The 18,192-nt window shown below is 42.5% G+C and overlaps 1 protein-coding gene across 1 annotated transcript in view; it reads left to right on the top strand.

Moving 5' to 3' along the window:
• Window positions 1-18,192, top strand: part of LOC126481778 (odorant receptor 4-like) — a 67,031-nt gene that overhangs the window by 15,950 nt on the left and 32,889 nt on the right. The window contains exon 2 of the mRNA XM_050105733.1: window positions 13,589-13,691. Within this exon, the coding sequence (XP_049961690.1) occupies window positions 13,589-13,691 (103 nt within the window). The remainder of the gene's footprint in view (window positions 1-13,588; window positions 13,692-18,192) is intronic.

Raw genomic sequence — 18,192 nt, 5'->3', positions numbered from 1 at the left:
ATACAGGTACAGAATCAAATGTCCAAAGTATTATACTAAATTATGTGCGCATTACACAAGTTCTTAGATTTCTAAGTCCAGTCTGTTGATCCAGTTGAGCCCTTTAGGTGATGCATGGAGGATGTCATTTATTGATCCCCCGAAGGCTCGTTTCGGGTATTCATCAACAATGTGATTTATTGTTTGCAGGGCATCTCCACAGTCACAATCTGGAGATGTTGCCCAGCCTCATTTGTGCTTTAGATATCCGAAGTTCCTTTGTCCTGTTCGGATGCGATTGATGGTTCTCCACTGGCGTCTGGGGAGTGTGAAACCTGGAACTCGCATGGAAGGCTTTTCAACCAGATGAACACTGACGATTCTTCCCATTGACTTCTCCATACTTCGTTGAAGTTAAAGGCGGAGGCTTCAAGATGTTGTGCAGTTCGCCAAGGTGGTTTTCTTGACCTCAGACGCTGATGTTCTGCTATTAATATATCGCTGTGCACTGGTAGCTGGGGGTTCTTCTGAGTGTTTGTCCAGATCTTCAGGAGAGCATCTGATCTTCGCAGAGCTGGAGATTAGGTGTTACTTAAAACTGGTAGCCATGCAGTTTGAGTGCTACGTATGCAGCCTGTGATAAGTCGCATTGTCTGGTTGAGTTGCACATCTATCTTGCTACAGTGAGCACTGTTCACACAAGTTGGACAACAGTATTCAGCGACAGAGTATGATAGTGCCAAAGCTGTTGATCTTAGGGTTTGAGCACTGCAACCACAGGAGGCTCCAGCAAGCTTCTGAATGACATTATTACGGGTCTTCAGTTTTGCGGCCACGTTAGAGATGTTGTCGGAAAGTTGGGGACTTACCGAGTGTTATTCCGAGGTACTTCGGTGTGCTGCAATACTGCAAAGTTTGTCTCCGGAGTTTAACTTCCGGTTTATAGTCAGAGTGTCTGTTACGCAGGTGGAATGCTGAAGTAACGGTTTTCTGATGGTTTAGGCGGAGGCACCATTTCCTGAAGTATGTGTCCAAGTTACCCGCGTCCGTGACATGCCCTAAGACACACGTGCCTCCTGGGTGGTGCTAAATGAGTAACAACAACAGGATGAGACCGAACTGCCCGAAAAGGCCTCCGGTCATAGAATGCAGAGCAAATAACCAAAAAGTGCTTCTCAGGACGCACAAGGTCGTAGAACTGGACCATCTATTCGCATATGCCAACTTAACATCGAAGGAATAAGCAGATTACCACAAATGTTCTTTTGTTTGTGAGCAAACTTTCCTAACATAGCCACCACCCACTCTCTAGTTTAACAGTGATACTCACATTATTTATGGCCAGCTCAGTTTTTATCGCCTGTTACATTTTTTTGCGATCATCAAATACTATCTATTGCCAACACCATGTCAGCTACATGCACCCGTAGCGGAAGTCCAAACGGACGCTAGTATGTATGTTTGTTTTCGACATGGAGTTTGCATGTTCGAATTATTGTGAGAGAACGAATCTTCATATCGAAACACAGAAGACAAGTTACAGGCTTTTCACTACAAAATTTTACATCAACATCCTGGGTTAAATGACAAACAACTTAGAGTGCCATGTAATGAGAATCTATTAACCTGTTTATCGTGGCTTTCACGTTTGACGCTCTGGTGTGTTAAGCTCAACGCCACCTCTATCGCATTTCAGAGGAATGCACTAGGTGCTTGTGCAGCGATAATCGTTGGTTTTGATCAGTAATTAATGCACGTAAACAGATGGAAAGTGAAGTGTTTCGCCATGAAGAACCTGTCTATATTTGTGAAAGTTTGTGGGAACGTATGTCACATAACTGGCATTAAATGATTCGACTTTTTTCCCATTCGGAACTGATATCCCTTAACTACAGCGGTATCAGATACGACCGCGAATACACTTGTATTCATTGTGGCGTGGAAGTAGACAATCTCTGAACGCCGTCATGAGGAATCTCCCGCCATGTCTAAAATATATGCCGTGTCACTTCTTGAAGATGACTCATTGCAAGTTGTTATGAAATTATAAGTCTTTCCATCACACCTAATACATGGTTTATGGGCGATAAATTAGGATATCGGCTGACGAGGCAAGGACCCGAAAATTTCTCAAGGCATTTCTAGTGTGATCCGTAATGTGAGGAGTTACGTTTCTTTCTAGAATGTGCTATTTGGTACCCTGATCATGATGGATATGACAGCAGGATTTACCATTCTTGCCACGCACTGACAAGATTTCAGTTGTCCTTGAACATTTAGAAAATCAGTCTTGTAGTCATATCCTTAGCTGTCCACACCATCTCAGGTGAAGGACAGTTATACATATCGAGAACCGCTGCTTTCTATGACCTTTCACCAGCTCGTCTACGGACAGACTGGCATCGATCTGACCGCCGCAGACAGAAGTAAGATTCATCGCTGAACACCACAGAATGTCAGTCACTGTCCTAGTTGACACTTACATCGAATGAAAGTCTCATTTCTCTACAATAAGGTGTCAGTGGTAAACGACGAATGGTGGCACTAGATCACAAACCAGATACTAGTAATCTGTTCCCGGATGAAAACTTCTATCACCCGTCTACTTGTCAGAGCCAATCAAACAAACGTACCATCTTATTTTCGATCATCAATCTTCAAACGGATAGTGCAGCAGTGTACCGTGGATCTCTAGAGGAGCGAAGCGTTCCTCGTGATTGGAAAAAAGTACAGGTCACTCTCGTTTACAACAAGAGTCGTCGAACAGACGCATAAAACTATAGACCTACGCCTCTGATGTCGTTCTGTTGTAGAATTTTGGAGTATATTTTATGCTTGTGTATTATGACGTATCTGGAGACCAAAACTCTCTTTTGTAGGAACGAATATGGGCCCAGAAAACAACGATATTGTGAAACCCAACTCGTTCAGTTCTTCCACGAGACCAAGAAAGCATTAGATACAGGCACCCAGGTACATGCCATGTTCCTTGATTTCTGGAGAACATTCAATATGGTTCTGCAGTACTGCCTGATGAACAAAATACGAGCGTACGGAGTATCAGGTCAGCTGTGTGACTGGACTGCACTGTTTCAAGTAAATAGATCACAGCGCTTTATGCCGAACGAAGATCAGTCTTCAGAGGTAAAGGTAACTTATGGTATGCCCAAGTGGATTGCTATAGCACCGTTACTTTTGATAATAAATACAGATAGGCTAATAAATGACGTAGGAAATTCCATGAGGCTTTTCGCGGATGACGCCGTATATACAGACAAGTCGCGACGCTAGAAAATTGTAATGAAATGCAGGAAGACGCGCAGAGGAACGCCGCTTGGTACAGGGTATGGCAATTTATCCTCCACATTAGCAAATGTAACGAAATGCGAAGACATTGACAGGAATACTCTGTGGTTCCTGATGGTACAGTTCCAGAACAGTCACTGTAATCTGTTACGTATATAATATTTCTAGGAATTCGGGTATGAAATCACTTAAACTGGAATGCCTGCATAAAATTAACTGCGAGTAAGGTAGATGTCAGAATTAAAGGCATTGAAAAAAACCTCAGAAAATATAAAACATCGACAAAGGAAGTAGCTTATAAACGCTCATTCGATCAATATTCGAATATCGCCCATCAGTAAGGGATCCTTACCAAATAGGACTGATAGAGGAAATACAGAAGACCCAAAGAAGAGCAGCACGTCATGTTGCTAGTTCATTTCGTGAAAGAAAAAGCGTGACGGAGACGCTCGGCCAATTCCAGTGGCAGACACTGCAAGAGAGGCATTCTGCATCACAGTTGTCTACTGTTAAAGTTCGAGTGTGTACGTTCCTAGAAGATTGCCAGCACGATGCCTTTGAAAGGGCATGGTTGATTCCCCCCCTTTCATGAAACAGTTCGAGTTTGTGCTTCGTCTCTAGTGATCTCAACGTCTACAGGATAATAAAGCCTCTCTTCCTTTCCTCTCCCTAGAAGAACGAATAAATTGCTTCCTCCAGTGTATATCTCGTGGCAAGACCATCAAGATTAAAGTAGAGAGATTGGAGCCCACACAGTGGTTTACCAGTAATCGTTATTCCCACGAATGAGGGAAATGACACTAGTACACAACGTACCTTCCGCAACACACTATAAAGTGGCTTGTGAAATATAGATATAGATGTATATGAAAATTGTGGGACAGGAGCTAGAAAATATATGTGAATGAATGAACAACACCGAAAGCTGCGTGTCGGTATGTATTATTTACTAGACTTTTCCACACAGCTTTGCCCTTGTAAGTGCACGTCTCATACATCCAACACACCTCCTCCTCCCCACTCTCTGAGTCCACACTTTCCTTCCTCTATCTGTACATCTCATCCTATCTCCTCTATCTGTCTAGCTCTTCCTCTCATCTCTCTCTTCCTCTTTATCTCTCCCTCCCCTTCCCACTGATGATATCCTTCTCCCCTTTCTCTTTCCATCTCTGCCTCTCTCGCTTACTTTCCCATTTGCCCACTCCCTTCTACAGTTTCCAAATGCCTCATGAGTCTCACCCTCCTCCTCTCTCTCTGTCCATTTCCTCTTCACCCTTATTGTGTACATCCCATCTCCTGTCCCCAGCCATGCTCATTGACATGTGTAGCCCCTGCAATACAGTTCAATAATGAAGGCCGATACTACTACTGCAGCATACCTGCCACACAGGCAGTCTATACATAAGGGGCTTAAAAATCATTTATTTACCCCTGACATATAGGCCGCCATGTAAAGCAAGTCGTAAAAGTAAGTAAGTCCCACTCTAACTCAACACAAACGTCATCTAGGGCTGCCTACATGTCAGGATACAGAAAACTATTTCTTGCTCCTGATGTGTGGGCTACCCTGCGAAGCAGATTGATTTGGCAGCCTGATAGTGTTTCCATGGTACATGCCCATTGCTAGTGGCTCGAAAAAGAAGTTTTTGCCTGTATCTGCACCCCAGCGGGAGATCTAGAGGTTATAAGTCCCCATAGTGCCGATACTCATGAGCCAGTTGCTTCTGTGACAAATATGACTGAAATCCTGGAATATACTACATGCTGTTATGTATATACGTAACAAATTTAATTTTCAGTTTCAGCGGTACACTCCATTGTTTTCAGGTCGTGGTATGCCAAATGGCGGTCGTAAAACTAATATCAATCAACATCAAAGAAAGATCGGTCTCTACGAATTTCCTTATGTGTGGTGTGTCTAGTACAAACCATGCACACTTGAGAAGGTTTGCGGATCCAATGTTTCCTGTCATTTTATGATGTTGACTATCATTGGTTTTTATACTGGATTGAAGACTCTCTTGCAGACAGAACTCAGCACATCACTATTAACAGAACAAAATCGACGGATGTAAAGGCAATTTCTGGAGTACCTCAAGGAATTGTGATAGGACTGTTACTGTTTGCAATATATGTAAAGGATCTAATAGAAAGCGTCATATGCTCTTTAAGGCTGTTCACAGATGATACGGTTGTTTATAACAAAGTAGCAACGCCAGAAGGTAGTAATGATTTGCAGAATGACCTCCGGAGAATTGATGAATGGTGCGGGCTCTAGCAGTTAACCCTGAATGTAAATAAATGTAACATATTATGCACACATAGGAAAGGAAATCCACTACTGTACAGCTACACTGTTGATGACTAACCTCTGGAAAAAGTATCTACCGTAAATGTCTAGAAGTAACTTTCCAGAGTGACCTTAAGTGAAGTGACTACATAAAACAAATAGTGGGAAAAGCAGATACCACACTCAGATTCATAGAGAGAATCTTAAAGAAATGTAACTCATCCATGAAGGAACGCTTTAAGATGCTAGTTCGACCAATTGTTGAGTATTGTTCATCTATCTGGGATCCCTAACAGGTAGGACTGATAGAAGAGATAGAGAAGATCCTAAAAAGAGTGGCGCGTTTCGCCATTGGATCATTTAGCCAGCGCGAGAGTGTTACGGAGATGTTGACAAACTCCGTTGGCAGACAACAGAGGCGTTGAGCATCATGGAAATATTTGCTATTGAAATTTCGAGAGCACTTTCGGGGAAAAGTTGGCCAACACGTTACTTTCCCCCCACCCCTCCCCCCACATATGTCTCGCGTAAAGACCTCGAGGAGAAAATTCGAGAAATTAGAGCCAATACAGAGACTTGCCGACAATCATTCTTCTCACGCGCTATTCGCGAGTGTTGCAGTGCTCAGTTAGTGGTACAAAAAGCACCCTCTGCCACACACCGTTAGATGGCTTGAAGAGTAAGATGTAGATGTAGGTGTAGATGTAGATTTGCCATAGAAGGGCCTGATGACTATAGTGAGACGAAATGAACAACATCGCAAGTTGTATGTTTGTAGCTATTATTTATTTAATCGGTCGCAATTAAATAATAATAAATACAAACAATAAATAATAGTAAATAATAATAAATACAAACAACGTTCATTTCGTTACGTAAACCTACGATTTTCTCGTTGTGCAGAAAACTGTTTCTTGCCCCTGATGTACAGGCCGCCTGGCAAAGCAGGTTGACTTGGCAGGCCGACACTGTTTCCACACAAAATGCTGGGAAGGATCCACTCCTACTCTCCTTGCCATACTGTTGTCCTGAGTTCATCCAGGCTGAGCCTAGGAAATTTCTGCGTGATATAATTTTTTCTAGTACTGATAACCCAGCAAGGTATGCAGAGCTTCTATAATGTTTAGAAAAATAGGGGAGTACTGACAGAAATGAAGCTGTGAGGGCAGACTGATAGTCACACTTAAAAATCCTTCGCATTGCGTACGAAATACTTGATTCCATGTCCCAGTCCTTCACCCAAGTTTAGTCTCCTACCGAGTTTCGAAGGTAATTTTTCGCTCTCACAGCTCTAATGAGACAATACTATATTCTGAAACTGTACTAACCTTCCCATTTACACTATCTAATCAAAAGTATCCAGACGTCATTACTTAATGGGGACTCAACTACTAGATGTCTCGGGAGGCGGACCTGAAAGGAGGTGGGAAGTACTGTGTTGTAGGAGGAGAGGCAGTAACAGTAGAATGGGTGGGTCGGAAGAGCTCGGTATCTTTGAACATGGATTCATCATTGATGTCGAGTAACAGATCCAAGAAGTAAATCTCAACTCTTCTAAAGCTGTCCAAGACGACTGTCCGTGATGTGATCGTGAAGTGAATATGTGAAGAAACAGCCACAGCCAAAGCATGACCAGGCAGACCTCACGCACTGCCTCACAGTGACCATCGATTACTGCACAAGATGGTTTTAAAAAATCACATGAGATCAGTGAAGGGAATCACTCGCAGGTCCAAAGTGCTTCCAGCAGTCCAGGTAGCAAAATGACCGAGCGTAAGGAGTTAAAAACTAATGGGGTAAAATGCTCGAGCTGCTCCTCGTCAGCCATGCGTCTTTGTAGGAAATTCTAAGCGACGGTTGGACATGTGTAAAGAGCAACGCCACTGGACAGTGTATGAGTGGAGACGAATAATTTGGAGTGATGAATCACGCTATGCCTTGTAGCAATCCGCTGGTAGGGTTTGTGTTTGGCGAATGCCTGGAGAAGTTTAGCTGCCATCAGGTGTTGTGTCAACAGTGGGTATTTCTCATAGCTAGGGTGTGGCTCCCTTACTACTCTTAAGAATGCGCAAGGATATCAACACATTTTGTAGCATTCTGTACCGCGTACAGTTCAGGAAGAGTTCGGAGGCGATGATAGTTTGTAACAGCATAACAATGCACCGTGTCATAAAGCAGTATCTGTGTGGAAGTAGTTTGTGGGCAGCAAAGTCCCTGAAATGGACTTGACTTCCCCGAGTCCCAATTTAAACCCAACGTCATACCTATGGGATGAGTTAGAACATCAGCTTCGCTCCAGACACCAACGTCCAACGTCACTACCTTCCCAGGTTTCGGCACCTGAGAAAGAATAGGCTGCCATTCCTCCACACTTCATCGAAAGGGTCCTCAGCAGAGTTGAAGCCGTCATAAAGGCGCAAGGGAGATATACCCGATATTAAAGTGCTTCAATAGGTAACCACATACTTTTGATCAGTCAGCGTACAACAAAAGTCTTAGGTATGGAATTTCAACATATTGTCTAATGTAGGACCAGAAACTTTTTATTTGATGAAGAGTTTGCTGGAAATCTGTCACAGTTGCAGTACATAAACTCGTATTTTGGCGACTATTTTCGAACCGACTGGTTCATTCTGAAGCCGGACCTACTGAGGCTGCAAGGAAAGTGCCTGATCTTAATGACAAAAATCTAAAATTGGCAGTACATGCATCACACAGTGATCGTAGATAAATGTCACAATATATACAACATATATACAAATCTAAAATTGGCAGTACATGCATCACACAGTGACCGTAGATAAATGTCATAATATATACAACAGCATCACTCGGAAAAAGCCTCATGGAACTTCCGTTGTTATCTACTAGCTTCGCCCTAAGTCTGTAATGTTGTCCTGTGACTTCCATTATGGATATTCATCATCCTGTGCTATGCACTACAGATGCACTTTAGACGAATGCCGAGTAAAGCTTCACACGACTATCTGTCCACGCTTGTTCATCTGTACTAGTGGCCCGGCCCTAACGAGCACGACGTCGACGGGGCGTTGACCTCTACCTCGTTTCCTTTTTACAGAAAAAGCTTTTTCTAAAACAACCGATTGGTTTACATCCATCCTACAAAACCTGCCAAACAACTTTTCGATAACGTAATAAATTAATTTTGTGCTCAGACACTCTTACGACGCCGAATAAATTCAAAGATTACTTAAATTAATATTTTTTTGGTAATTACAGAACACTCAGGCTTTTGATGTTAAGGTAATAATTTACAACGAATACTGCATGATCCTTCTGGGCAGTCTTTATTCAAATCAATAGCGGGTGCCGATTAAAATTGTGGGACGGCAACACGCGAGAGTTGCTGCTGCCGGAGAAGCAATAAATGAGCAACTAGAAGGGGCCAGGCAAGACCGGAAGTAAGATCTTAGGTCCGATTAAACGTTACCTTTGATTCTCCGGAGCTTCTCCGTTTCAAACTGTTGTCATCGTCCAGCAGAACAGAGTGCTTTTACGAAATATTGCTATAAACATTTTGAAAATAGTCGATACATAAGAGTCCGCTAGTGGCGGATAATGTGTCCAGAAGCATGTTGATGTCCTTCGTTATTATTTACAAGTGTTGCATAATGCTAGCATGCTCAGATACCGTCCAAGTGACTTACACGATTAACTGTTGCTCAATATTTTCATACACAAGGGTGTGCTGAAATGAAATTGAGGCGTAGCACCGTATACCGATCCTGCCTTGGAGGCGGTTAAGTGGGAGATGTGTCTCAGAGCTGGATAGTGGCAGATGGTGACGCGAGACTGGACGCGCACTAGTTTATGTTACAGCCGATAGAGGACAGTATTGGATAGGGGGACTGTGATTTTAGTTTCGATTGTGCCCACTAGAGTGCACTAAAGTAATAGAATGTTTTTCATAAACTGTTCTAGTATTTTCAGAAAGTGTTATTTTGTCTTTTTGTGTATGTAAAATGTTATAAATGTGTTTTATCAGTATGAATGATGCGTGAGTGTGATCTAAGGCTAATATGAAGATAATTGTTTAACGAGTTATGTAGTAGGATTTCATGTGGGAACATTTCGAAAAAGTATGGATGTGGACAAAGGGGTTTTTTGTAGAATAGATTTGTAAAGTAAGCTTATGGTAAAGGGAAAGTTAATTCAGGTATAAATAACAATAGTAAATAACTTTATGCATAAACCAAAATTCAGCAGTCGTTAGGTTTACTATTTTGCGATTGGCTATTAATGAAAAGCGCGGATTGACGTGGGAGAACGTTGTTTTGCTATTGGATGTTGATTAAACTGACCAGTTTCAGAATATATTGAGGACAAAATTTCCAACCTTTCATTTCGTGTGAAAACTTTCTCCCGAAACGTAGATTAGTGACTTTAATTGCAGCCCGATTCACGTCGAAGTACAGTACGTTTCGCTCGGCTTCCCTACTGATGATATGCTGAGACAATGTTCACAGGTAGGTGAAGGTTAGTCGTAAAGGGACGGAAGGAACCGCGCCGCCGCATAATGCCTCCGAATTTGTTATGGGAAAACTCTTAAAGTTTTTTAAACAAAACAAAAGTTATTAACATTCTACATCTGTATTCTTCATGTCCACATATTTGCGACTTCTGGTGCTAGAGGGCTCCGAATTTTAGAGTGCAGCTTGGTGATGCCTAACGTAACCATGTCGGTGCGTGAGGGTTGGGTTGTCTGTGGGAAGAGACCAAACTGCGAGGTCATCGGTCTCGGTGCGTGAGAAACTGCGCGTGTAATCAAGCTTCGGATTCGCAGGCTTGGTCTACACATGGATCGCCCACTCCTTCAGCATGACAATGCAATACCAGACGAGCGCTGCGACATCTGCAACAATCCGGCCCCTTGGGTTCACGGTCATCGACCGGCCCCTATACTGTCCCGACTCGGCCCCATCCGATCTTCGTCTGTTTCCGAAACCTAAAGAGCACCTTCGAGGATTTCTCTTTGATGGTAATGAAGCGATGCAAGCACCGGTGAAGACTGTGGCTCCGTTAACAGTGTTAGATATTCTATCGTGACGGTGTCAAGAAACTGGTCTCTCAGTGGGAGAAATGTATTCGTCACCAGAGTGACTATGTGGAGAACTAGATACGTAAATATGAAGACTAAAGATGTATAATGTTAATAACGTTTGTTTCATTTAAAAAGCTTTAAGAATTTTGACATAAAAAATTCGGAGGCATTACATTTCAGCACGGCCTCGTATATAAACGTACATGGAAACTGCCAACACCAAGAAACAACGGCCCGAATAAATCCTGACTCTGAAGCTGTGTGGACAAGTGTATGAGCAGTATGCGTATACCAGTTTTTTTGTTTGCATAAAATACAAGCAATGAAATAAGTAGTTGTAGAGAGAACTTAAATGAAATTTTTTGTCACTAAACCTCGAAACGACGCACTATATGCAGATCAGTACTAGGTACAGAATATATAACCCACAAATTGTCTTAAGCAGTTTGTCACGTAGATAGGAGAGGTTGACAGTTTTAAATTCCCGGGATTACAACTCGGTGATGAGTTCAGTTGGAAGGAAGGTACCACTGAACTGCGTAAGCGAGTAACAGATCGTTATTTGCTATGCGGATGTTGTCGGAAATAGGTGTAAGAAATAAAAGAATCTGGCGTAGTTTGTTTTTATTCTTTAATGTCATGCAGCATCAAATTCTGCGTTAAAGTGTGAAATACCATTTTTGTGAGGTACCAACGCTCTGCAGTGCTCGCTTCAAGGAAATAGGAATACAAACTACTGCTTCCAAGTAACTTTATGCATTTCATAAACAATTAATTCTTATACCAAAGTAACAGCACTAGGATCGATACTAGGAATAAAAATAATCTACACAAAGGTTTAAATTCATTTACTTCCCTCCTGAAAGCTGTCCACTATTCAACGACACGCAGTTTCAATAACTGGCCACCAGTTTAGCTGTTAGTAAAGTACAGTCTACAGCTAGCTCAGAGGCTTATGGTCCCCTCCTTCTGTTACACTGACGAATTCTTTGGTTGAACTAACTGATGTAATTACCATCTTACGATATGCAGTGTTTCTCTCATTACCTGTGCAACAAGTAATATCTATTAATTGTACCAAATATCGGGTATTACGCCAAATCTGGCTTCGGTACCTATTCAGTGCAGTACTGATGTACTTACCATCTTACAACAGACAGTATTCGTCTCATTACCTGTGCAACAAGTAATATCCATTAATTGTATCAAAAAACCCAGTATTTCGTCAAATCGGACTTCTGCACCTTTTCAGTGCAGTAAAGCAGTCTGTGAAAAATGGTTCAAATGGCTCTGAGCACTATGGGACTCAACTGCTGTGGTCATAAGTCCCCTATAACTTAGAACTACTTAAACCTAACTAACCTAAGGACATCACGCACATCCATGCCCGAGGCAGGATCCGAACCTGCGACCGTCGCGGTCGTGCGGTTCCAGACTGTAGCGCCTTTAACCGCTCGGCCACTTCGGCCGGCGCAGTCTGTGAAAGTAACTGTTGTAACCTGCTTTCTGTTTGATGACATATGGCCACCTTAGTCTACGAATCATCTAATTCACTACAGTGTATAAATACTTAAATGTCTACGATGGGTTTGATATAATTTTTAAACTAAAATATGTTTCACAATTTTTATTTATTCCACAGTCTTGAGATACATTTCACTTATACCTATGGTAGGAAATTTAGGATAGCACTTCTTTTGTAAATATGTTAGGTATTTTTGTTTTTATGAGTTGTGCTACATTCTTGAGGAACCCATCATTACGGATCCATGAAAAGAACGTGTGTCTATCACAGAGATGCGTGGTACGAAAGACTTCAGCAGCAGTATTGTAACGTTCTGAGGCCTAACCTAGTTGCGATATACCGCTTATTTCCGGGTTCTGCATCTACTTCTTGTGGGACCGCACTTTACTTGACCGAGCGAGGTGGCGCAGTGGTTAGACACTGGACTCGCATTCGGGCAATTCTGATTTAGGTTTTCCGTGATTTCCCTAAATATCTCGAGGCAAATGCCGGGATGGTTCCTTTGAAAGGGCCCGGCCGACTTCCTTCCCCGTGCTTCCCTAATCCGATGAGACCGATGACCTCGCTGTCTGGTCTCCTCCCCCCAAAAACAACCCAACCCAACGCACTTTGCTTGCGGCAAGATGAATGAGTTTTAACAAAATTTTCAAATTTTCAGCCCCTTAACAATTTTATATTGAACAGTCGAAGTCTCTCAACCACCCAGTATAAAGATAGACTTACAGTACCTCTACGTAATAGATAGCTAAGTTTTATCTTTAACAGACGACAGTACAATAGTTAAGTTTTATCCCCGACAAGGATTAGCTCTGCGATCACGGCCCCTCTTCAAGATTTTGAAGTCATTTCGACTATTTTTCGACCGTGACTGTCTCAAGAAATATGTAAAGGCTTTTTTAAAATCCCGCTACCAGTCACAAACTTTGTCGCCTATTGTGTTATTTATTTAGCGACATGTTTCGAGGGTTATACCTCATCTTCAGGCTAAATGGCATTACAAAAACAACTTTACAATAAGTTCATACTGATGATATACAGTCTTTTCGTAAATGTTGTGGTCATCCTGTGGATGAAAGACTATATAACATCAGTATGACCTTATTGTAAAGTTATTTTTATAATGCCATTTAGCCTGAAGATGAGGTATAACCCTCGAAACGTGTCGCTAAACAAATAAGTAACACAATAGTTGACAAAGTTTGTGACTGGCAGCGGTAATTTAAAAAAGCCTTTACATATCCCATTCCAAGATACTTATGCTGTTCTCTGACGTCTGACTTGTCAGTCAACAAGACTCAGTGGAACCGAAAACACAACTGAAAATGTCCACCGCAACTCTCGACGAAATGTCATAAACAAACATGTTTTATGGACCACGGCCACGGCCATTCCTTCGGTCAGTTTATTTGTGCTGGTGGTGTTACAGGTGCGTGCAGCGGCTGGGGGCGCTGGTGGGGCCCATCGTGCTGGGCCAGTTCCTCGCCGACATCGTCACCATCAGCGCCGCCACCTTCGTGGCCACCGTCTCGGTCAGTCAGTCACTATGTGCTCTAGTAAAAGAAGAGGAGAAAAATAAAAATAAAAACACTGGTTGCCGTCATGCCAAGCAACCTCGTTCCACGTCATGTTTGGGGGATTGAAAATGACGAGCGGAAACTGCAGTCTATGGCCAAAAGTTGCTAGACTGTTGACCTACTTCTTAGCTAAGGTTGGTAACCAGGCTTGTTCGATGACACTCGACTTAGCCTGTTTGAATCCTGCAAGAGGGAAAAATTTTCGTCACTAGTATTTCGTCGGCAAGAGGGCGAGTGATGACGGCATAAAGTTGTTGATCAACAGTCATTGTCTCAATCTGCTAGATTCGAACCTCTCCTTGCAAACCTGATTTATTGAATGTTGAAGGAAATAGCATCTGCATTAGTGGAAGGTGCTTTAGCAACTAGCTAATCAATTGCTTAACACACATGAAAGACCTAAAACATTTAAAATTAAAATTAATATTCTAATAAAAATAACGAATATCACTCCACGAACAAATAGAAAATAAATACGCAGTTTAAAAAGAAAAACTTCATATCATTGATCCCACAAAACAATATTTTTAATTAAACCACTTAGCCGCAAAAATAGGACCTTCTCCATGGTCTAGGAGGTATCAGATCCTGTTTATGGACAATGCCTTCGAATTTACTAGGGTAAGGTAATTTGCGATGATCTCCGCTAGTGCTCGTCAGGTCAAGTGAAAAGCCCTTCCGTAAATAAATAGTAACGTTGACACTGGTGCCAAAGCCACTTCAAACTATAACAATTGCAAGAGGTTGGAAGACGCTGGGCATATAACGATGTACATGGAAATGAACGAATCACTTACCAACAGTAATTGAACATCTTTCTCTGGGACTTTTGATGAGTGTGGTTAATAAGCTATAGCAAACTCAGACGAGGACTTGAAACTTCCTGGCAGATTAAAACTGTGTCCGGATCGAGACTCGAACTCTGAACCTTTGCCTTTCGCGGGCAAGTGCTCTACCATCTGAGCTACCCAAGCACGACTCACGCCCCGTCCTCACAGCTTTAATTCCGCCCGCCAGTACCTCGTCTCCTACCTTCCAAACTTCACAGAAGCTCTCCTGCGAACCTTGCAAAACTAGCACTCCTGGAAGAAAGGATATTGCGGAGACATGGCTTAGCCACAGCCTGGGGGATGTTTCTAGAATGAAATTTCCACTCTACAGCGGAGTGTGCGCTGATATGAAACTTCCTGGCAGATTAAAATTGTATGCCGTACCGAGACTCGTACTCGGGACCAGCAAGGATCGCAGGAGAGCTTCTGTGAATTTTGGAAGGTAGGAAACGAGGTACTGACGGAATTAAAGCTGTGAGGGCGAGGCGTGAGTCGTGCTTGGGTAGCTCACTTGGTAGAGCACTTGCCCGCGAAAGGCAAAGGTCCCGAGTTCGAGTCTCGGTCCGGCACACAGGTTTAATCTACCAGAAAGTTTCATATCAGCGCACACTCCACTGTAGAGTGAAAATTTCATTCTGAGACGAGGACTTATCTGGCAGAGTAAATACAGCGTGTTACGAAGTTGGCACTATTAATGCATCTTCCGATAGCATGCAAGTATCAATGACTTTGGAATGTTTCCAACTACTCTTATGTAGCATTTATTTTTCGTTTCTATTTACTATCATTCTTTAAATTTTTTCAAGGTGTTCTTCCATTAAACTATCAATCTTCATTTTTGTTCATATTATCACTATCATCGTCATTACAATCATCATCAGCCATTTAACATCCAGTGTGCGATGAAATCCTCCTTCAGATTTCTCCATGTATTGCTTTCATCAGTGTTATGCATTCATGTAGCCCCTGTATGTTTTCTAGCGTGATCCACACTCAACTATTACGTCGTCGTTTCGGTCTTATTGAAAAATATTCAAGCTACTGAAAATAGATGATTTTGGAAATATAAATCCTTCGCAAACAGTTTGATTTTGCAATACAGGGGTTAACTAATATCGAGCTACATTCGAAGTACATTTGTGGCGGAAGATAAATTAAGTGCAGCTACTGTCGAATTAAAAGACGTATTTCTTTCGAGGAATATTAATCGTTATATTTGGTTAGCAGACAACCACGTTAAAATAATGAAAATACACATCTGGTTGTGCAGCCCCAAATCATGAAATACATGCATCATAAAATGTGAAACAATAATAACAAAACAAAACCACTTGGACAAACGCCCATGTCTTACATAGTAGTCATGAAGTAAAATCATTAGGGCGCAAAATCCTCGTCTTACAGTTAGATTCGTCCACTTGCGTCCTTGGAGGTATATCACACTACTGCTCGACATCCACAGCGTCCATCAGTCTTCAGTAAAGTTTCGTGTAGCATCCACTTGGTTTCTTTTTAGGTGACTTACTTAACACGTCGGCTTGTACAGAGGCACTAGAGCACAACTCAAGATGAGCGCACCGCCTGACTGATTGTTCCTCCTTGTTCAACAGTGTCAAAAGAGGTCCATACAGTTGAGGAATCCGTTGTGGCTATCAGCTGTTCGTACATTAAGCACATTATCGAATCTGTCCTGGTGGATTGCTTTTCCGAGCCCTTGAACCAAGTCCAGCTTTCTTTCCTTTTCCTTTCCGTGTAGTACTTCTGAGTTCTCCTCAATATATCTATTAGTTGGGGCCTGTCTCTTACATACGCTTGGCTACTGGGGTGCATCTGTTCAACAACTTACGAATGGGTATCCTGATGATGAGGGCCTGACTAGAAAAGCGTTGCTGCGTGTTTTTATTGTTTTAATTTGATTGTCTGTCCATAATGTACAAATCCCCCCTCACTTAGTTTCTGTCTGCATGTTCGAGCTAATCTCAAGAACTACTGTAGGGATTTTAATACGGATTTCATTAACAGATAGACTAATTCACGAGGTAGGTTTTTGTATACAGTTTATAAATATTCCGTGAAAAATGGCTGAACTATAATGAATTAAAGTCCTCCACCGCTGTGTAAATGATGCCATTACCAACTAGCACTGAATGGTGGGACTCCTTAGTATTATCCATACGTAACATAAAGTCCCCTCCCGCGTTTTTCTGTCTGTATATTCGAGCTAACCTCAGCAACTGCCGTAGGAATTTTGATATGGTTTTCACTAACAGATACAATGATTCACTAGTAAGGTTTGTGTAAACAGGAGGCAGGTTTACGGTTGCTCAACTGCAGCGCCAGACAGGCGAGAGTACCTCCAGCGGGAAACCGGTGCGAGCTGCTGCCCACATCCCAAATGCCCTGCGATGTAGGATGTATCAGATTTTAGGCTAATACGAACAAATTTTTTGGTATATAGTTAATGTTTACGGGATGTGAAGGCAAATGTGGGTAAAAGTCAAACAGAAAACATAGCTCGCGACAGACTGACGTTGGGGTTCTAGTTGGGCAGCTAGCAATTGGCCGTACCTTGCACCGAATTGGTGCTAGAGATGGGGGATGCGCTCTTGAACTAATTCATAGAGTTGAATCTTTCAAAGGAGTGAACAATCAGTGATTCAGAAAAAAAGAACGGTAGCTCCAAACGTTTCTCACAGCAGAGAGAGAGAGAGAGAGAGAGAGAGAGAGAGAGAGACGGAGCATATCAGCGGGGCCTTTGCTGGTCAGAGCACACTGGACGCCACACAACACAGCCAGCGCCGGCCTCTGCCCTGCTTTTACCTTGGCTGCCTGCATTGTGCAGTGCCCCATTGGATTTTGTGTTTCACATATGCCGTGCCGTCCATGTGCGTCGTCTGCCGCGCGCAGTGTCTGGCGCAGCTTAACTTCGCATCGCACTCTGTCGGCGATCGTTTCAGTCGCACGTCCTGCCCTCTGGGCAGTTGATGCGAGCAACAGGACAGATAGCCACCTAGCGGATAACATAGGAACTACTTGCAACAACCTGCTCGCAAGAGAACAGACGATTTGTTTCGGAGCGGGTGAGTTCACCGCTCCCCCCACCCTCGGAACTCGCCCGCTCAACGCTCACCCCACCGTCTCGACTCTAGCAAGAGCGTTGAGCAAAGCGACTCAGGTGTCACTCTGGTCTCTGCGGTCTCAGCTCACGCAGTAATACAGCTCGCGGCTCGACCCGCTCGACTCAGCGCCTCTGCATCGGAGTTCGTCCCTACTGGATATTGTTCTTCGTAGTAATACCGCTATGTATATTACATTATTATGTTATGTATACATCAATTGTTTTTATTTTATTTTTATTTGTTTAAACTGATTAGATTAGGTTCCTGATGACTCCTCTTACTATAGGATTTTTATTATGGACACTCGAATTTACGCTTTAATTACGAGCGAACCGATAAACGTATCGCAAAATGTGATACACCAATATTTTCCTTGTTTTAATCTGCGTAAGGCTATATGCAGCACTTTCGTTTTACAGTCAAATTTATATATATATATTTTTTCTTATTCTGATACGGATTTTGCGATTTTAGGCGTCTTCGGAAGGAAACGTTCACTTTAAAAAT

Source organism: Schistocerca serialis, chromosome 5 (genome assembly GCF_023864345.2).
Source record: "Schistocerca serialis cubense isolate TAMUIC-IGC-003099 chromosome 5, iqSchSeri2.2, whole genome shotgun sequence".
Taxonomy (NCBI): domain Eukaryota; kingdom Metazoa; phylum Arthropoda; class Insecta; order Orthoptera; family Acrididae; genus Schistocerca; species Schistocerca serialis.
This window is presented reverse-complemented; position numbering and strand designations above follow the sequence as displayed.